At 46.8% G+C, this 22,117-nt stretch overlaps 1 protein-coding gene across 2 annotated transcripts in view; it reads right to left on the bottom strand.

Moving 5' to 3' along the window:
* The window catches only part of PIK3AP1 (phosphoinositide-3-kinase adaptor protein 1), a 78,019-nt gene that overhangs the window by 16,127 nt on the left and 39,775 nt on the right, over nt 1-22,117 (bottom strand). For both annotated transcript variants that reach the window (XM_034776389.1, XM_034776390.1), the window contains 6 exons: nt 21,334-21,478; nt 18,865-19,007; nt 17,986-18,118; nt 14,970-15,166; nt 12,017-12,206; nt 3,796-3,891 (listed from right to left, as the gene is read on the bottom strand). In XM_034776389.1, the coding sequence (XP_034632280.1) occupies nt 3,796-3,891; nt 12,017-12,206; nt 14,970-15,166; nt 17,986-18,118; nt 18,865-19,007; nt 21,334-21,478 (904 nt within the window). The remainder of the gene's footprint in view (nt 1-3,795; nt 3,892-12,016; nt 12,207-14,969; nt 15,167-17,985; nt 18,119-18,864; nt 19,008-21,333; nt 21,479-22,117) is intronic.

Genomic DNA, 22,117 nt, shown 5'->3' with positions numbered 1-22,117 from the left:
ATCCGAAGAAGTGGGCTGTAGTCCACGAAAGCTTATGCTCTAATAAATTTGTTAGTCTCTAAGGTGCCACAAGTACTCCTGTTCTTCTGATAGGAAGTAATTCCTGTGTTCCTGTCTGCGTATTCACTAACTGGAATGCTGACGTCTTGGCATGGGAGCTGCACCAAACCATTTGGATCCTCTCAGTGGAAGAAACCCACTCTGGTACTCACATGTGGCCCACCCTGAGCGCCTCGCTATCTTTAACCTATTTATCCTCAGCACCCCAGTGAGGTAGGGGAGTGCCATTGTCCCCAGGGGGAACGGAGGCTCAGAGAGGTTTAAATGACTCACACAAGGTCACAGCATGTAACTGAACCTGGGCTTCCTGAGGCCCAGGCCCAGGCCCTAGTCACTGGGTCACCCCTCCCTCTTCAGTGAGGCAGGTGACCCAGGGCTGACTCTGCATGGCTGGCAAGGGCAGGGGTATGTGCAGAGCAGCTGGGGGATTAGTGTTACCAGGGGCAGTTCAGTCTTGTTCTGCTTCTGAGCTGGTGATGTGGGGAAGCAGAAGAGGAGCCACCAGGAATCTGAAGAGTCAGAGGCAGTAAGGGCTGGGGACTCAGAGCATGTCGGGGAGGGTGGCGGCACAGAGCTGAGGGCTGACTTGAGTCGGAGAATGCAGAGGGGCAGGGATCAGAGCCGGAAGTCAGGCAGGCAGCAGCAGAGAGACATTTGCATTTAGCCAGGGCATCCACGAGGGCAGCAAATCACGTTTCCCAGTTGGATTTTCTTCCCTGCAGCCATGCAGTAAGAATCACACTTCCACACTGGCATGAAATCCACGGGCCCACTGTGGCCTGGCCAAGCCACGTTCATTTAATCCTCCTGACTTGACCTAATGGCCAGTTCCTCCGCTAGGCCCACGTGCCCTCCCGAAGGCTCAGAGCAGCACAGGCAGGTACCAGCCTGCAGCAGGCTTTCCCAAAGCAACACTCAGGCCTACTCTATGCTTATAAGGTTTTCCGGTATAGCTCTCCTGACAAAACCCACCTAGTGCAGACCCAGCTTATACCAGCAAAAAGTAGCATTTGCCAGTATAGCTTAGCACACCTTGTTTCGCTTGCCAAACAAGTGTAAATTCTACCAGCAAAAATGCCGGTATAAGCCCTGGCCTCAGACACCTGTTGCTCTCCAGAAAGCAACAGCACCCGGTTCAACCAAGCAACTCCCCTGATACTTCCTAGCTGATCAGCAGCACAGTCTCATGAAAATGATCCCTTGCCATCAACCGGAGACTAGCAACAAAGAGTGATTAAGATACTTAGTGGCTGGAATTCAAAGAGGGCTTCATAGCTGCCTGGCTGTTAATTATCTGGCCTGCACAAGCAAAGAGTAAGAGGAATCCAACCTCACACAGTTTTATTTCTCCTTTCTAGGCCGCTATTTTCCACAGAGGTCTTTTTGCCTACACATCCCCAGCTTCCTGTGGTATGGAGAAATGCCCCAGCTTTCCATAATTAAGGTTTAAGATAGCCTCCCTGTATAGGCCAGAATTTGAACAAACACCTTACTAACTTCATCAAGCGATCCACACGAAATTATGTGAAATGTTTTACCCAAGGGCAGATCTTGGATGTTCAGCATTTGGTACAAGCAGGATAAGCCATTTTAGAAGCAGTGTTGCCAAAACATGGTTTTAGCATGAGTGATACAGCATGTGGTGTTGGGCAATCAAGAACTTCTGCTTTCATTTAAATAAAAAGCCAGCTGCTAGCCCTCATATTTCTGGAGAAAAGCGTGTAAACCTGACCTGAGCGTACAGTAAAGGCCCACAAAGCAGAAAGCAAAGAAAAATCTCTCAGTCTCATGATCTTTGAACACATACAGCTGCCCACACTGGAGACAATGGGGTTCAAGAGAAGGACTGTTCTCAGTTCTGAAAGTTAATATTTGCCTCCTCTTCTCCCCAAAGAAACTTGGTCTACGAATGCCAACTTTGTCATTAGGTTGTCTGGCCCAGGAGGTGTGTATACTCAAATCTGCTGACTTCAGTGACAAGAAAATGTTTGATTGTTACCTCTTAACCCAACAGAAACACACCTAGCAGAGGGAGCTGAATTAGATTCCTTCTTGTGCAGCCACAGGATTGTTCACTAAATTCTATGAGTTGCACCTACAGACAGTGTGCTTGCACAGCATCACTAAAGGCCTAGTTTGACTTGCAGAAACTTGGGCTTTTTTGAAACGGGACTAGATTAAAAGTGCATTAACAGTTTGTTAATGTGTCCATGTGGACAGCTGGTCTGTGGCAGGCTAGTGCAGAGTACATTAACACAGGGCCGGCTCTGGCTTTCTGGCTGCCCCAAGCAAAAAAAAAAAAAAAGCCACAGTGGCCAGAACAGCAAAGCAAAAAAAACCTGCGGCGCGGCCAGAGCCAGGGTGCAGGGGGACTCCCTGCCCTGCAGATGTGCCCCGGCTAGCGTGGGGAGGGAGAGGGAGCGGGGGGAGAGAGAAAAGGGGGGCGGCCAGGGCTTCAGCCGGGAGGGCTCCGCGCCGCTCCGGTTGGCGGGGAGGGAAGGACACGGGCTGCCCTGCCGGGCTTGCAGCAGGGCGCTCCCGTCCTCCACACTGCTGCCCCTACAGGGCGGCCGGAGCGGAACAACAACAACAACAAAAAAGCAGCCGTGCAGCCCTAGGATTGGGCAGAATGCCGCCTCCTACAAGCTGCCGCCCCAAGCACCAGCTTGCTCGGCTGGTGCCTGGAGCCAGCCCTGCATTCACACTCCTGCTTGCCACAAACTAAGTGTCAGCATAGACAAACCCTTAGTTGCTGGTGATGTGAGAGAGGGATATAATCCAGACTGGCTCTCAGGGCCCAGGCAGAGTTCGCAGGGATGCTAGTTAGGAAAACCTGAGGATGTTTGATATGAAACCTGGAGCCCCATTATGCCATTTCCACAGAGTAGAACCCCTTCTGGAGCATCGTACGTGCAGAAACCATATAGGCCAAAAGCTTTCAAGACAGGTACCTCAATTAAGCACCTAGCAGAGGTCTGGTCTGAGAGGTTCTGGACACCATCCTTTCCCACTGAAGTCAATGCAGAGGCCACATCCCTATCTACACAACCAGGTAGTTGAGGATAATAACTAGCCACCTCTTAGTCAGAACTTAAACTCCTCCCCCAGGCAGATCTGCACTCGGGCATCTTTAGGGGGGCTGATGTCCTCTTAACATGGAGAGCAGAAGGCCACAGAAAGGCGAGTGTATACAGGAGAACCTCCCTGTCTGAATATTCATGTCACTTAATAACGGGGGAGGGGATAGAACCAGAACTGGATCTTACTCTGAGTTAAAACACAAATCAAGTTGGTTATATATATATATAGAGAGAGAGAGAGAGAGATACCTATCTCATAGAACTAGAAGGGACCTTGAAGGTCATCGAGTCCAGTCCCCTGCCTTCACTAGCAGGACCAAGTACTGTCCCTGACAGGTTCCCCCAAAATCACTAAATGGCTCTGTCAAGGATTGAACTCACTACCCTGGGTTTAGCAGGCCAATGCTCAAACCACTGAGCTATCCCTCCCCGCTGTGACCCTGCAGATATGCAAACCACCTTCCCTGCTGTACTGAACACTTTTCAGCAGATGGGGAAAATACCCAGTGCAGCAGAGCCATCCACCTTGAGCACTGGAGATATGCTTCTATCCTTACAGAGCAGGACAAAATCTCAAACAGAATTTATTTTGATTAACCCTAACCCCTCCACCCCCCACCACTTCCACTCTCCATCCCCGTCCCCCAGCTCTCACCTTCTAAAAATTTGCGGATCATAGAGTCTTTTATATTCAGAGAAAGCTGGTCTTTAGCGACTGTGGCTTCGGGTTTTGACTGAAGCATCTCTACATCTGGAAGAACAATTGGGAAGAGTAATCCATTAACTATGTCTTCAACCACACCGTGTTTTCCATTAGCTGTTCACAAACCCAATATGATTAGCGGACCTGCGATTTCTGAAACACCCAGGCCCACTGACCAGTCACTCAACTTTAGGATGGACAATTTGGACAATTCCAAGCACAAGTATTTGCCTCAAGAGATGATTGTGGGGCTAAGTCCCAGTAAGACTAGTGAGAGTTCCATGCCTAGTCTGAAAGGAGAATGTACTGCATTGTATCCAGTCTAAAACCATGTCTACACTACGGGGACTCTAGCACCATAGCTACATTGTGTAGATGCAGACTGTGGCAATGAAAGGGGTTTTTCCATCACTGTAGGAACACCACCTCCCCGAGCGACAGTAGCTAGCACAACGGAAGTTAGGTCGGCGTAGCTATGGCACTCCGGGGTGTGGATTTTTCACACCTCTAAGCACCGTAGCTATGACAACCTTCATTTTAAGTACGGATGCAGCCTAATACCCAGCACTGGAACAGTAGAGACACTACAATTACGTCTAAATTCTAACCCTGTCTTTATTTGCCCATAACTTCCCAACACTTTCACCTTTCAGACTGAAATTTCCAGGTGTTGTTCCTGCCTGGACGAGACTAATGTATAGAAAGGTTCAGCTGTTTAACATGAAGGCAGATATGCTATTCCCACCAAACAAGTTTTGTGTGATGTTCTGCAGCTGAAATGGCTGGAGAGGAAATTAAGACTGTAAGCTGTTTAGGATAGATAGAGACTGTCTTTACTACAAATCTTTACAGCAGTTAGTACAATGGAGGTTGGAGCCTCTAGCTGCTAGCAAACCTGCAGGGGATGGGGGGTAGTGCCAGGGGGTAAGGAAAGGCCTCAGGAAAAGCCAGTAAGGTCTAAAAGGGAACAGACCTTGACTGCTGACTAGAGGGTCCCTGAGCCGGAACCTGGAGTAAAGGGTGGCTCCAGGTTCTCCTGCCAGCCACTGAGGAAGTGGCACTCTGCGGCAGTGAATGGGAAGACTGCCCAGGATTGCTGAAGGAAGGGGAAAACATGTAGAGTGACCTGGCTGGAGAGCCAAGTCACAAAGATGCAGCAGCAGCAGCTCATGGAGCAAGAGTGGGGCTTCTGACCCAGAGAGAGAGAGGTGGAGAAATGGCATGCAACCATGGGAAGGGTGTTGACCTTGCATGCTATATCCCTGAGTGACCAGGAGGAGGCGCCATCCTAGCAGGGAGTGGAGCACCTTGCCACAGACTCCTATTTAGGGAAGCATGTGAGCACATTCTTCCGGGCTTTGCTGATCAGGAATGAACTTTAAGAATGTTAAGCAAGTGCTTTAACTATTACAGGCCCCATCTGTGGAAATGCATATTTTGGTCAAGGTTGGTTTTACTGTGGCCAAGTTATAAGCCACTGAAAGTTGCTCTTGCTCAGTACGTTTTGCACAGGGTTTCTGCCAAGTTCCTCAAGTGTGCAGCTAAGGAAGGCCATTGCTGTACAGACAGAGGTGAACAACAGATTGAGTGGTGGAGAGTTCAATGAAGGTGCCAACAGGGCGTTGAGGATTAGCTACTGTTTGGAAGACACTTTGGGCTGCTCAGCTGGAGTTGGCTATACATGTCCAATATTTCAGCATTAGAGCGCATGTCTTTGTACAGAAACTTGTCATTTTTATCCAAGTAATCAATAATTTTAACAGACTGGTATTTACAACTTATACAATCAGGCATGAACCAAGCCATTGATGTATGGATTTCAGAGTGGAGTAGACAGCGTTGGGAATGCAAAATTCCTTTCCTTTTCTGCATAGAAAACAAAGAGACAGTCTCCTGTTCCCCTTTTTTTTCAATGCTCTGCAGAATTATTAGACCAGCACAGTAACAGGAAGTTGGGGAGTTTTCTATTGCGTAGCCAAATCTTTTCACCATGCGTCAACTACCGGAGATAACTACTGCATAAGAAGGCTACTGCTTTTCTGGGTAAAATCGATCTATCTAGCCAATAAGTTGTCAATCTATTTCAGACAGAGAAAATCTTATACCAAGGGATCACTGTTACACTTGGTTAGTGAGTGACCCATGGTAGAAACCAGATCTGCTTTATGGGGCATTAGCCAGGATTAGTTAACAACTCACTAATCCCACCAACTGCCTGTAGGGTATGTGTTCCGTTTATGGGCTGTTCTTTTTTTCCTTTCCCAGTAGAAGGCCAAGCTGATTTTGCCATGGATGAGTGAAAACTATAACAGGGATCCCAAACTTTGCCCAGCTGAGAGCCATGCTGGAAACTTGCCAGGAGTCAAAGGACAATACCCAAGTGGTATGAAATACAGCAGCTTATATATTAGACACTGCTGTACTGCAGACTCCAAATGGACAAAAATAAGGGGCTGAAACACCAGAGGTAGGTTATCCTCATGCATGGTCCCATATACCTGACTCTGTAGGAGGATGAGCTACAAGTATAAATAAAATATCAAGTATGTGACATTACTCAGTGAAGTAGACGAAGGGATTAGTGGCACATCACAGGGAACTGCAGACTGGGGGAAGAGAGATTAGCTTCCCAGATGTAGGCAGGCTCTTGGGCTTGCCTGACAGGCAATTACCACATCATTGTCTCCTGGCACACAGATCTGCCTTGTATACAGATGACACCTATTAATGTCCTACCCATGTCACCATATCGAGCTGAAGCCTTGGACATCCCCCAGATGGATTATCTATTCCCCTTACCTCATCAGAAATGAGACTCTGGGGCAGGGATTAGGGGGAGAAGAGTCACCCACAAAGTCTGGGCCTCACAGCCAGGTGCCCAGCAATAGTTTGCAAGTGACCCCAGGTTTGCTTGAGCTAATCAGGGGACCCAGGGTGAAGGATCTTGTGGTGTGAAGCCAGCAGGGAGAGGAGAAGCCATGCTGGAATCTGAGGTGTCATGCTACGTAGCATTTAAGATAAAAGACAGCCTTCCGATTTCCCTTCCCATTCTGTGCAGCGACTGGAGATTTCATGTGGGTTAACAGCTTCTCACTCAGCCAGTAGAGCCTTGGACCTTCTGGACGTTCAGTCACTGCCCCTTGATCTTAGAGACACCAACTATACACATGGGCTGCCTCAGTGCATGGCTGCACCTGCCTTTTACGTTAGCACGTAAAGAAACCCCTGCTCCCTTCTCCATTAGGTCTTCAGACACACTTGTGGTCAGCTATTACCGAGCACACACAAAGCCAGCTGTGTTCAGAGGTCAGTTCTCTATTACTTAACACAAAGACTTCAGTGTTTTGCCATAATCTCACCCCAGAATTTTAAAGCAGTTACATTTTGTACATTTTGGAGGAGGGATAGCTCAGTGGTTTGAGCATTGGCCTGCTAAACCCAGGGTTGTGAGTTCAATCCTTGAGGGGGCCATTTAGGGAACTGGGGTAAAAATCTGTCTGGGGATTAGTCCTGCTTTGAGCAGGGGGTTGGACTAGGTGACCTCCTGAGGTCCCTTACAACCCTAAGAAAAAAAATTCCCTTTGTTCACCTGAGGAAGACAAGAAGGCTGCAGTTCTGTGCACTACCTACAATCCGTAGACACAGGTTAGAAAAACCTTGTCTATGCGGGGGGGAGGGGGATGGAAATAACACAGCTCACTACGATGGGAAAAGACAATGTGAGCAGCTAACAAAATCCACTCTTAAAAAGGATTCAGGGGTTCTGAAACCTCATTCTGCACTTCATGGCACAATCATTTAAAAGCTGCTGTTCCAGCAGTGTCCCTTCCAAAGGGGGCTTGCAAGATTAACTATTTAACTTTCTAAAGCATGAAGCTCTGGCTGCATTAGTTCCTGCACCTGGATGCTCTATGGTTAAGGTAACAGGGCTGGGAATCAGGCAGACAATCTGGTGCCCCAGACCTTTGTCCAAGGTCACATGCACACAGCAACAGAGGGAAAGTGACATGGTTATTTACCCATCTAAAATGGAGTTAATGCTCCTCAGGTGGCCGGAAGCAGGGGTGCCAGAACAAGAAGGACCAGGGGGCCATGGTCCCTCCACTTTTTACCGGACGTAAGGGCAAGCCACAGGAGGATGGTGCGGGAAGGAGTGAGTGGTGGGTGGAGCCTCGGGGGAAGAGGCGGTGCAGGGGCAGGGTCTTGGGGGAAGGGGTGGGGCAGGGGTGGGATCTCAGGAGGGATGGGTGACATGGAGGTGGGGCCACAGTTTGGGCGCCTGTGGTCCCCCCACTTTTAGGATGCTTTGGCTGCTCCTGGCCGGAAGATTGCAGTTTGTTAAATGCACTGAAGTCAGTGGATGCCAGGCCCTAGAAAGGGGCAGAGTGTTATTTGAGTAATTGCTAGAGGGGGAAAAGGGGGCTTTAGGGCTGCAGACAGTAGCGTTAAAACAATCTGTACAGTGTGGGTGCTGAAAACCATTGAACCAAACCGTTAACTCTGTTTATGATGGAAACCACGTCAAGCCAGGAGGTGCTCCCACACTCCCAGCACTCCTAGTTCCAGCACCCTTGGCTGCAAACAAAAATAAGTGTCATAATTAGCAAGTCAAAATGTGGGTCACAGAACTATCTAGCCGAGGAAGTAAATGCCTTCCCCTGGCTGGGAACAGAGTGAACAGACTCAAGAAACACATAGCCTTGGAGGAGGGCAGAAGTTCCCCATAGCTTCCTCCTACAAGTATATCATTGCTCTCCTTATTGGTTCAGAGACTGGAATAAAACGTAACAAATCTCCACCTTCACGCTCCAGTCGGTCGTCACTGAGCTGCATGTGCTAAGGCCTTAATACATGGAGCCTTCTGCAGTGTAAGAAACAGACCCGAACAGTGGTAAACTACAGACATGGGGACTTTGGCCAGTTCCTTGACATTGTCTGGTACTTCTGCATGATAGGATGTGTTCTGCTCCACGCTTTAAGGAAACTGTTCCATTGTTCCCTCCAGCAGGCTTCACTACACGCCCTCGCTAATCAGGTACATCAGACCCTACCCTCTGGCATCTTCTTAGGAAAAGCACCTTCGATTCCAGGCACGAAGTTTGCCCTGTACTTAGATCAAAAAGAACCCACTGGTTAAAGATTAGTCAACCCCCAAGAGTTAGGAGGTGGAAGTCGGGAGAACAGCTCTGGCACACAGACTCATTCAAAAGGCCACATTTCCTAGATCCAGGGTTTGGAACTGAGCAGGAGAGGTTGGTGGAGGAAAAGAGTTCACAGTGATTAAGACAAAATGGTCCCTTTGTTCACAATGCAGAAGTGAGGTGAAAAGGATAACTCCCCCTTCATACCTCTTGGCTGCATCTACCTGCAACCCAACAAACCTGCTGCAATTTCCTTATATCTGAAAGTTTCAAATACTTGTAAGGTCAAATGTAAGGTGTAATCAGAGGGGAATTGTACTGAAGGGGGAATTCCTACAATTAATGGGATGAAATTAACCAAAGGACAATTTAGGCTCAATATCAAAAATATTCTTAACAGCAAGAGCTATTTGGCTGTGTGCTAGTTTGTGAAGGGAAGTAGGTTATGAGCATTTAGAACAACACTGGGGAAGTGGCTGTAGGGAATAACCCTGCACTGGACAGGGCCAGGGACACAGAGTTCTGTATAGGAACAGTTCTTTCCCAGCTCTGTGGTTGTGTGGCCCATCTTAAAACTGAATTTCATGAGACACTATCAGCTTAGACATCACACTAGTGTCTGAATCTGTCCTAATCCTAGCACAAGTAACACCTCTTTCTGGAACTGAATGGTTAGAGAAATTGTCAGACCCACAAAGTAAAAATTCTCTGTGTTCCTTGCACAGAATTCATTTCCCTAGGCCAACAGAGAGAGAAAAAAGCATTGAAAAGACTAAAGGGATCAAGACTAGAGACTGGCTGGGGGACTCAGTACCAGTGTGTAAACCTGAAGCTATTTTTAACGCTTTGAAACTGATTACATTTCAAATAGCTTCTCATTAACCCAGGTAACCACTTGGTGCTTTCAGGCTTTCTCGGGTCAGTTCTCGAAGTGTGTAGCAAGAACTGTGGTCCAATCCTGCCAGGTGGGCATGTTACTGATATGGTTGTGGCTTAGTAATGTCCCTTGTTCAGAGAAGCCATTGGAAATACTAGAAATCAGTTCCAACCTGGAGGAAATGTGTCAACAAGCATCATGTTTCACTTTTCTATGTAGTTTTTCATTTCCACAGAGCTTTAACTAGGTGCCAAATCTTGAAGTCTATAATTGTTAAGTCAGTCCTAACTCAGGCAATACTCCCACCACTTTCAGTAAGGGCTTGTCTTGATATCAGTATAGCTTATTTCAGACACCAGTCAAACACCTGTATGCTAAAATAACTGCATCAACACTAAGTTACACCACCAGTTGAGCTGTATCCGTCTCTACACCAATACAGTTACATAGGGGCAAAAACTATCTAGGCCTAAGAATTTTCCCAGGTAAAGACTCCGTAAGGCCTTCAAAGATTTATTCTTTATACCACCACCAGCCCCTGGGGTAGAAAGTGATAGCCATGCGGAGTACAGAAAACACAGCACAGCCCTGGACATAAGAGCAAACACACTGTTACAGAAAGAGCTAGAGGCTCTTTATCCATGCAGACAGACCAAACCTCAGATTTAAAGAACAGCTCTGTTCTGCAGAGTTTTTAAGATGTCACCCTCTTGTTCAGATCTGCTCCTTGTGTGTATTCAGAGCCAAGATGCCCATTTGTGACAGAACTTTTTGTTCTTTACTTCCGCCAGCCCTGCAGAGCCAATACAGCAGCATAAACTGGATTCAGTTCCTTTTTGTGCACCAAGAGAATCACTTCGTTCTAGTCTTTTAGACCTCTGCAAAGCCACCAAAGTCACTGGCCTTGTGCACATGTCGCGAGAGCACATTGGGGCCTACAGAATCTTTGCTACTGGTAAGGTTCAGGAAGTGCAGCCTGACTCAGACCCCAAGTTTGCAGGACTGGCAATCAGCCCACTTTTACTCATCAGCTGAGCACATTTGATTTGAAGTCGGAGAACACAGTATGGAATCTCATGAGGCCATTTTGGGAGCATAGCTGCATTCTACATTCCAATTCAAAAGTCTCAGAGAGTAAGTTATAGGAAACCGTACATCAAAAGAATGAGTAAGTCCTACTGCGTTTCTGGAGAGTCTCGGCATTTCAACCCACTAAACTCAACTAGTTTTTCCTCCAATTTTTTTGGCCTGACCACTTTACCTTAAACAGAGATCTACCCACTCTCCATAGAACTATCCAAACCAACATCTAGAAACCAATTCTACACAGACTACTTCTGAAACAGCACACATTAGTCACAGCTCCCCAGCCCTCACGCAAGTACTAGGGACAATAGGATCTTTGTGGCTGAGGCATTCAATTGCTCCTGCTGCTTATTCTTCACCTGAAATCCTAACAACCTGGTTTTGTAGCAACATAACCATCTCCACAGCAACCAAATGAGACGTCACAAAGACGGGATTATGAATTCAGGTGAAGGATAAACAGCAGTGGTAAATGAACCCCTAAGCAACACAGATCTTGTTTTATAGTGTCCTTCATATTCATATGGGGAGGAGAGAGCAATCCAAGATATATTGTCTATACACAGAAGTGTTTCAGTAGGAGAAGTTTTCCCTGAAGCAGTGAATTTTTTAAGTGCCAATACCCTCCCCTCCCCTGACAGCTGATTTTCTCACAAGCAGTTAAACAGTAGCAACCCACACTTTTTAACTTGTCCTGCCTCCTCTCAAGTCACTACATTGGCTTCTCAGCTTCTATATCAGATTGAAGTTCCTTGTCCTTCCTTTTAGAGATCAGTCCTACTCCTACTAAAAAAGGAGGTGCCTTTTTTAACATACTTCTTTCATGCAGAGCAAGATCTGCAGTCTAATGATGAAAGCGTTACTTCTTTTTATGCCTGTTATCTCAAAGCTGACAGTAGCCCAACCATCTTTTAGTGTTGCTGGTGTGGACAGAGCAGAAATGTTACAATCAAAACACATTATAAATGCAGTCAGGGAACTGCTATGTGTAAACACTCGGCTTAACATAATAAGAGATTTAGTTTGACAAGGCCTGCAACACTCCACACAACTTAAAGTCTATACATACACAGATCGTCTGTGGCATCAGGGGCAAAGTTGGCCATGGATTCATAGAGCTCATCATCACAGCCAGGATTCAGGGAGCATTTCATCAGCAAGTCGGTGGAGAGGTGAGCCATGGACTCATAAACAGAGTCATCTTCCTCGCCCTGCATCAGCTCCTCCTTAATGTGACTCTTCAGCATATCAGCAGTTTCCTGGAGGAAGGAGTGTAAGCAAAAGACTCAGTAAAGAGAGAATCTGGGAAATAAAGCTGCTCTTGCTGTGTGAAGTGCAGTGCATTAGCATGTTCAGATTTACTGAGTGCATGTGAAAAATGTTTTTAAAAGTTGCATCCATCCAGGGTCCAGAGTTAGCAGATTTAATTGCTGCCCATGCTATAAGCAAGCAGAGGGCTTAAGTCTCCAGGGGCATCCATCTGGTATATTTCACCAGCACATCCATCCTCTGAGCCCACAACTGCATCTGCAGGTCTCCCCTTCTGGGAAATCAGTGCCAATATCAGGATAAGTCTGCCACCCACTTGTTATGGAAAGAGCCTTCCAGTGTAAACCCATCGAAGGCTGAATGTACCTTAGTCCCCTTCATAGCTGCACAGATTCAGGGTCTATGCTACAGTGGATAGCCAGGTCTTTGAGAGGCCACCCAAGCTGTCTCTAGCAGCACTAGTGTAACCCACACACCTCCGGGGGGGGGGGTCTTCTGTCCCACCTAGTGGCACCGAGACCACTTAGAGAGAGAGAGAGTTAAATGAGTCTGCTCGACAGTCTTAGCTAACAGCCAGTTGGCTTTTAGCTCATGCGGTAGAGGCTCATGCACTAGGCTCCATAGGTCCCAGGTTCGATCCCGCCTGCTGACGACCGGGGTCTGTCGGTGTTACACTAGCACCAACATGAGGTCCTCCCTGGCCACCTGCTGTTGAGCTGGCTCCTGTGTGGAGCTGAAGAGGGTAGCTCAGTGGAGGAGCAAGTTCAGGTGCAGGAATCCAGCATAAGGAGGGGGACAGGAGAGAGAACCCAATCCCCCCAGATGCAGAACAGCCATTGAGAGAGGAGGCAACATGGGAAAGTAGGAGACCTGGCTTGACCCCAAAACCAGCAGCTGCCGCCACTACTGTATAGAATGGAGATTGCAGATTCCCCTGCCTAGCCCTGCGATGTATTAGTAATATGGGGAGATGCTGTGTTTGCCTTTGCCAGCTATTCCAGGTACAGGAGAACACCCCTGGCCAGCGAGTACAACTTTTAAACAGTTGCTGCTCCTCTGCTAACTCCGCCTCATGCCTCACACACTTGGAAGTGCCAGGACAAGTGCCAAACTCATTCTAAGGTGGAGATGGCTCATACAGAAGCTGCCGTTGGAGCCTTTAGCTGGAGATGTGGGTGGAAGAAACAGTTCCTCACACCCCAAGCATTGCGAGAAAGGGCCAGCCCCTGCTTCACTCTGGATTTAGTTTCCTCTTTTTTTGACAGCTGTACTAGAACATGAAGCAATGTGTTCTGGGAGTGCACAGCCCGCCTCCTCCGAGAGACCAACAGGAAACCTCACAGCTGATCATCGCTCGTGTAATACCAGCAACTTTCGTTTCTCAGGGCAATGGAATTCTTTGTGCAGCTGCTGCACTAGAGAGCAGCACTAACTTTACAAGGCCTGTGCTGGTGAGGCAGAACGCTTCCCCAGCTGCTCTCCCGCAAACCCAGCACCGACTATGCTCCAGGCCAAGCCACTAACTCTCTGCCATACAGCTGGAAGGAGCCTTCTCACCTCGTCTCCTCTGGCTATTGCTACAGTGCCTTTTTGGTTGTTAGCATCTCCAGCTCTCGCCCCCACCAGTGGCTGCACTAACGCAGACCACTGACTTGTGCTTACAGTAAACGCGACATGGCGGATAGCACATTGGGGCTGCTATTTCAAGCCTGACTAGCTCTCTCACCACAACAGGCGTGGGAGAAACAGCTAGCATAGGCCAGGCCAGGCCTGTGACGCTCATGGTGTATTGACCAAAGAATAGGGCTGGAGGCAGCTGGATTTTCTCAGCCTCCTGCACTTCTTCCGGAAGTACACAGGTTTTAATGAAAGAGAGGAGATTCACAGCCTTGTAACCCCACTGACTTTGGGGCAAGGCCACACAACCTGGCTAGTAGCTTCCCATCAGGAGCCTGCACAGTCCATTTTAGTCTGTCACTTGCCTTTGCACAGAAAACCATCACAAGACCTAAGTAGCACCCAAATCTTCAAAACAGGGCTTCCCCCCTACTGGGCAGGGCAAACATCCCCCTCCATTGTCTCATTAAGTCTCTCCACTTTTGAACATGTAACCCCCAAGCTAACAAGTGCAAGGCCTTCTGCACAGAGATCTAAACCCAAGGCGTCACCCTTGTGCTTGCAAAGTGCTTGTCACTTTCAGAGCACTTCCCCTCAGCTTCTTTTCCTGCTGCTTTGAAGTGACAATGTGCAAAGACTTTGAAGTGTAGGCAATCAGAGAGAGTTCTGGGGCCCCAGCATCCCAGCACACTCTGAGTCGGTGCCGCGGCACTTCGCTGGACAGAAAAGGATGGAAGGGCTGCAGCTTTGGCAGCATTAGGGTTTATCTCAGGGGCTTTACACCAAGGGTCGGATGCCATGGACGCATCCGTAGCAGCATGCTGGTCCCGAGGGTGGTGAGTGAAGGGGACCAGAAGTGCATATTCTGTTTCTATCTCTTCTGCTCCTCTCTGAGAGCCCTCTACCCATCTTCCCCAGTCTCCCATGCTGCACCCAGGTGCCAGCCCCACCTTACAGCAAGAGGAGTCATGGTATGCCAATTTCCTCTCCACCCTCCTCCACTGCTTGCCATCCCAGTGCGCAGCACCGTCCTCAGTGACAGGTTACCAGCCTGACGGAGAGCAATCTGGGGCAGCTTTCACTGTGCAAAGTGCAAGCCCTACAGCCCCCTCTGGCAGCACCTTGCTCCCTCTTACCACGTATTCATCAATGAACTGCCGCAGGTCCTTAAAGCCATGGTTTTCGGCAATGTTGTTTGGGTAGTACCCATACTTGTTGGCTACGCTGTAGGCTTGCAGGGCTCCTGGGCAAGTAAGCAGCAGGGCTGTGAGGTTCTTCAGACCATATTTTGCAGCAAAGTGAAGTAGCGTCGGCAACTCTTCGTCCCTCTGATCTGAGAGAACAAAGGCTTTTAGAAATCAAGCTCCTCTCTGGCATCAACACACCCAGTGGGTGATGAATGCAGCGGCTGGTAAAGGGGGAGGCACACAAAAGCAGCACATTAAATAGCCCTGGAAGAGCTCCACCATGTCAGAATGGAGCGGAGCTCGGCTTGTAGGGCTGAGCCAGCCAGAGCTATCTAGGACATTCGGATGCCCAGTTCCCATTGGTTTTCCTGGGAGTTTAGCATCCAGATCCCTTAAGGCATTTCAAAGCTGCAACTTAGCCATGAAAATCTCAGCTTCAAAGACACTTAGATCTTCTCATGAAAAATGCTGCAGGAGGGCACACCTGCCTGGCACACTGGGGCACCGCTGGCACTGCATTTGGCCCCATCTCTAGATCAGCTGGAAGGGCAGGGAGAAGAGAGTGAAAATGGGAAAAGCTGTTCTCTGGTGAATGCATCAGCAACATGAAGTAGGGGAGCACATCAGGTGTTGGGGGCGGGGTAGTGAACCCTCAAGAAACTAGATGGCAGAGTTAGCAACAAACAAGGCACATTCTCACTAAACAGTGGCAGACACATGACATCATGGTGAAGAAGCACGTGGCTAATTTCAGCCTGAGCAAAGTTTGTAAACGCGCCTCCCAGAGTGCCCGAGCATTTGCTGGTTCCATGCCAAGGAGCATGCTTTGCTCATGAATACTGGTGAAGCAGATGTGCACAGCCCATGTCAGGCACTGCCCAGGACAGAGGCTGAGGAAGGCTCCATCTGGCATGGGGGAAAAGGGAGCTGCCTGGTTTACAGGGGCTCTTTCTGGATATTCAAGGAGCAGCACTGTTCAGCCAACCCCGGCTGTGTGTCAGCAAAGTGAGGATCAGGAGAGTAAACACAGAGGCAGGCAATACAGAAGAGGATAGGGGAAAATACTGCCAAAAAAGGGGTCCTGGGGTACTGGCCAAGATCCCCAAAAGCCATGTGCTAATCCTGGGGAATTCGGCAGCACTCTGACCACAACAACAAGGTACCATACCTGGAAAGGCTGCTCTGACTCAGGCATTTAAAATCAAATCACCCACTATCAAACTGGGCCTGTTTTCAGAGACATTGCTGTGTCTCACTGCTGAGGCTGTAAGCACTGCCCAGGCAGGCCCTAAGGCACATGGTCAAGATGGTCTTCACTGCACTCATTACTTTTACAAAAACCGTTGGCCAAGACTTTCAGGAGTGACAAGTGATTTCGGGCCCTGGGCCTCCCAATTTACTCTAATTGTGAGCTCAAGGGGAACAAGGAAGTGAAAGTGCATAAGCTGTCACAATCACCTAGAATAACCAATGTTGATGGGAAAAGGTATAAAAAGGAGACAGAAGAATGAATTAGTCCAAACATAAAGGCCTCTTGATACAATTCAAGGACTGTGTTAAGAACATGCCTGGTAAACAAGAGGGAATGAGGACCAAAAATGAATAAACCAAAATGGGTATGTTGGATATTAGGCCTAACTGAGGGAGAAAATAATGAGGGGATGGGCTATTGCACCCGACACTCCCTTTTGGGGTCATTAAGAGACTTTGGGGAGAAAAATTGGCTACTGGAGCAAGTTTCACCATCATGGCTGCCACCTCCAACATACTGGGATCTGTTTTGTCCTAAGCTTGAGGGATGCATGACCAGACTGGTCCAGAGAGAGGGACCCAGATGCCATCACCCCCTACCAGCTCCATCTGAATGCCAACCACCCACCAGGGATGCAAGACTGTCTCTCGCCCCCCACCCCACTGGTGTGGTCTTTTCCTTCCTTGCCTTACCTCTTCTCTTTCCCATCTCCTTTTTCCTTTTGTCTAAGAACAGTCCAGCTTAGTCAGCCAAGACTGTATATTTTCCAACACTGCTGTAAGCCTGTCACCAAAAAGGCAGCTAAAGGCTACGCCCTAGACAGCCCAGTGCTGGAACAAGTTTGCCAGTATCGCTGTGGCTGATCAGACTGTGTGCTTTGCTTGTGTTTTTCCAAGAGCGGGGCTGCAAGTGAGAGTCAACATCAGAGAGAAGCTGCATTTGCTCTCTTTGCTGCTCTTTCCTCTCCCCTGGTGTCTGTGTTTATCTCGACTTGTCTTCTAAGAAATGGGATCAGACTTTAACAAGTCCAGTAACAATGACAGCTCCAGTCCAGCTTAACTCATTTCTTTTCTTTCACCCCCAAAAGAACAGTTATTACCAAATACCAACTCAAAGACTGCGGGGGGGGGGGGGGGGAAAGGGGTGTCCTTCTAAAAACTCTCTCCAGCTAAAAGGAAAGGGAACAAGGGATGTTGTTAAAATGAAAGCCGTGTTTAATACCCTACGTTTCAAATACTATTAACTGTTTTTCATTCTTTTCTGTATCTTTCAATAAAGAGTTTAATGCGGGGTTGTTGGTTTTTTGCATTGCTGAGGTCTCTAGATACCAAACCCCAAACCTTGTTTAATGTTGGACAGTGACTGGGTTATGTTAATGCCTTTGTCTCTTTGGGCCCCTTTATTCCATCTAAATTAATACAACAGCACCCAGTTTAGCACCTTGAAAGGGAGCTCATTTTCAGAGAGCAGGGGCTCAATTTTCTTTTAAAGATGGCTCATGTTGGGTGCCCAACATCACTAGGCACTTTTGAAAATCTTGGCCATAGATTATTGTCCATACTGCCCTAGGCCTGCCAAGGTAATGGTTCTTTCCTCCATTCTTTATGTGTTAAAACCCTGTAGTTCCATTTTACATGGTGCTGCAGGCGACTCATTTTACAGCCATTGATTACAGGCAGAGAGTTGTAACAAGGACGTTTTTTAAACACTTACTTGTTGTCATATCTTCTTCCTCCAGCTGGTTGATTCCAAACAGGTGCAAGCCACTTGCAGGAATGTTGTTCTTCAATGACTCAGTCAACAGTTTGTCCAGAGCTTCTATGTTATATGGTACTATTTTAAAGGCCTGAACACAAGTGAAAGGTAATTTAATCTTGTGGGCATTTTCAGGCCAGACATTCAATTCAGTTTGGATGTATAAAGTAGGTTAAAAACAAAAAACTAAGTCAAGAGAAGAGAATGCTAAACACTCAAAGACCAGAAGGGCCGAAGTTAAGGTCGTACGTGCAATTTTAACTGCTTCCTGATGCATATTCATGATACTGTATTTAGCTACATGATCAGTTGCTACTATTCTCAGTGACTGAGTATGCAGGTTCTAAAGCACAGTGAGTGAGCCTGGAATGCAAAGATTACTGTAAGTCGTTTCTTGAAACGAGCGAAAAATGAAGGAGTTACTTCACTTTTTGCGATACGCTCAACTAGCCTGGTCAGTTTCGCATGTTGCACAAGGCGTTTATGTTTAGCTTTCCAAATGATTTGTTATTTCTTGAAGACTTATTCCAGTTTCTGTAAAACCCAGTTTCTCAAGTTAACAAACTCTAAACTGGGGGGTTAAATTACTGCATTTTCCTTGGGCTGCCAATAGATCTAGGAGTTACCATAGCTCCTCAAAAGGAGAGAGCACACTCTGCTTTCTGCAGATGGGAAACATTAGGCCTAATTAATATTGACTGCGATAAGACAATTAGATTACATTTCTATCCTTCCAGCAAGCTCTTTCCTTCCGAGCGCTTTGGAAATCTTTTTTGCTCACCTCCTGCCCCAGAAAGGGCTGATTTCAAAAGTTGCCTTTTTTTCCATTGTCATTACCTGGCACATGAACTCCACTGGATTAGCTGCATTGGCCAACAAGTTGCCGATCTCTTCCATGTCAGTGTAATAGCTGATGTTTGCTTCCCCCACCATCAAGTCACCTGAATATATCCGCAGAGATGCTGCTCCAGATGTTAAGTCTTTCAAAGGAAAGGAAAACAATCCTTAGTAAGAACAGGCAATGAGCGTGAGCACCCAGAAGAAGCACTGACATTAGGAGGGGTTTCACTCCACTCCATCAGCATAAGCTTTTCAATTTGTGGGTGAATCTGGCATGTGTCAGTAGGGTTGCCAATTTTGGTTGGATGTATTCCTGGAGATTTCATCACGTGACATAATCTTTAATTAAAGATTCATCTTTAATTCCTATCTACCTCATGGAGCTGGAAGGGACCCTGAAAGGTCATTGAGTCCAGCCCCCTGCCTTCACTAGCAGGACCAAGTACTGATTTTGCCCCAGATCCCTAAGTGGCCCCCCTCAAGGATTGAATTTACAATCCTGGCTTTAGCAGGCCAATGCTCAAACCACTAAACCATCCCTCCCCCCGACTTTTTTGGGGGGGGAAATTAAGATTTTTATTTTTCAACCAAAACCATTCATGACTTTGACATGAATTCACAAAATGTTTTGGTCAACATGAATTTGCATTTTGTGGTGAAAAAACTTTCAGATGAAAAATTTTGCCCAATTCTAATTATGACCTTTTCTCAAATGAAGCAATAGAGCCACTTGATTCAAGAAATCAAAATGAATGTGGATTAACTAACACTATATGGAAGCTACCACAAATTTATAAGATGCCTCGGAAACCCCACTGCTAAACTTTGGGCCAAAAATCTAAGTTTAGGTCTGTAATTTTCAGTTTGGTTGTTTTACAAACCCAGAACGAATAAACGGGTTTGCATGAATTAAAGAGCAAGCTACACTAATCAGTTTGTTAGAGACTTGTGTAACGAATTACACCTCTACCTCGATATAACGCTGTCCTCGGGAGCCAAAAAATCTTACCGCATTATAGGTGAAACCGCGTTATATTGAACTTGCTTTGATCCACCGGAATGCGCAGCCCCAACCCCCTCCCCTCCCGGAGCACTGCTTTACTGCATTATATCCGAATTCGTGTTGTATTGGGTAGCGTTATATTGAGGTAGAGGTATATGTACCACAAATATATATTACATAATGATTATATATATTACTGGTAGGCAATAGAAAGATCTGTTTGCTTTTTGTATGTGTTTCGGGGGATGCAGCAGTTCAGATTGTGCTGATAAGAAAAGTGGTTTGCGTATTTTATCAGTAAAATTATTGGCCTATGCAGACAGAAAGGTGAAGAGGAGGGAGCTGGTAGCTTTGGAGTAAATCCGGTGCACACCCTCTCTCTCCCAGCAAGACAAGCTAATGTGTAAAAACCCAAAACCACAAAATCATACCAGTAAGAAGAATAAACAACTACTGTAAGACAAGAACAACTGGATGGAGTCAGTGGGGTTGAAAGCAGAGAATAGATGTGTTGGAAACCAGACAGAGAAAAGTAAGTTTTAGCAGGATAAGCACAAATGTATTATTTGAGGTTAGTTATTGTGATTTACATATGAAAAATTAGTGGTTTAGACTAGATAAGGACACAGATTAGGTAACTTGGTAAACTGAGTCTGCACAAAGTTAAGGAACAGGGAATAAAAGATAGAGACTGACAATAAGAAAGTGGAGAAGACACAGAGGAAGAAGAGTTGAACATAGCAGAGACCAGAGATTTTAAAAATCACTCTGGCCCCAAGGAAGGTAACTTGATCATTTATTTTCTTGCCTTATCTGTTTTTGTGTGTATATGTAATTCCTAGGTGACAATAGCATTGTCTTAAAACGTACATAATCAAGGCTAAAATAAACTGTTTAAGCCTAAATTAAAGTGGATCTCATTTTTCATCCAGCAAGTTTCACTTTCAATATCCAGTGTCCCATGGGTTTGGCAAGCACTATTGCATTTGTGTTTTTTACCCTTTTGAGGGATATTTAAATTCCCAACATAAAGAGTGCTAACAAAAACTGCTTAAATGTCAAACTTTCCTAGTAGTTATATTTTGTGCCTATACTATCCAGCTGTGTCCTTTGAAGCCATTCCGTACAAAGAATGCCATTTCTGGCATCAATCTTTTTCTGATGCCCTGGTGGCGGTGATAATATTTTGCACTTCTATAGGTTCATTCAGCTTCCACGTGCTTTACAAGCGATAACTGTTCTTCAAAACTCCCAATGAGGAGGGAAAGCGTTACAATCCTGACCTTACTGATTGGGGACACAAACGCACAGGGGACAAGGGACTCTACCAATCCCACACTAAGACACAGAGCTGGGAGGAAGTAGAAGTCTGTGATTTCCCTGCCTCTAGCTTTTTGTGTTCCAACCTCTAGATTGTTCCCATCTGCAACAGTTTAATTCCCAGCGGGAGAAGTTCTACCTACCAGGAGCCTGTACAGAGACAGTGTATTCATTTTCCATCTTGGCTGGCACACGCACAGATTGGGCATTCTCTGGAAAGAATTCAGCTTCTGTTTTCACTTGACAATCCAGTTTACATTTCGTGATAATATAAAGTGTTGTCTGCACCTAGGAGTAAAGGCATCACAACATGTAGGTTCACAATATCCTGGAGCTGTTCTTCATTGCAACCCCCGCGCTGCTCTCCCCCCTGCTGAATTCAGCTCAGAGCAGTGGGGACACCTTTTCAGGGCTTCTAAACTCCACTTGGAAAAACTAATCCACTACAAGTGATTGCTTAGAAACTTCTTCCATGTCAGATTTCAGCATCACACACAGGGCTCTGTATCTAGGTTCTGTGGGTGGCTGAATAAAGCTGAAGACAGTGGACTGGGGCAGGCTGTAAAACTGCTAGAAGTCCTGGTGCTTGCATCTGTGTTTAGGTGACAGGTTTTAATGCCTTGGGGCACCATTTATATGGTGAAAATATGAAATCGGTGCTTGTGGCACCCACTAGCCAGGATATGAAATATCATGAGCACACTAGATCGGTTTCATTAGCATCATAAATGGCTCCCTTAGGCTCAAGAGCATGTGAAGGACAAGCCCTAAAACAAATATTGGAGCCTGTCTACATCGTGATCTATAATCCACAACTTCTAAGGCTTTGTCTACACTAGCACTTTAGTCAGTAAAACTTCTGTTGGTCAGAGGTGTGAAAAACCACACACCCCTGACTGACAAAAGTTTCATCGACAAAAGCATGGG

Source organism: Trachemys scripta, chromosome 7 (assembly GCF_013100865.1).
Source record: "Trachemys scripta elegans isolate TJP31775 chromosome 7, CAS_Tse_1.0, whole genome shotgun sequence".
Taxonomy (NCBI): Eukaryota; Metazoa; Chordata; order Testudines; family Emydidae; genus Trachemys; species Trachemys scripta.
Note: the sequence above shows the minus strand (reverse complement) of the source record. Positions and strands in the feature narration are given on the sequence as shown.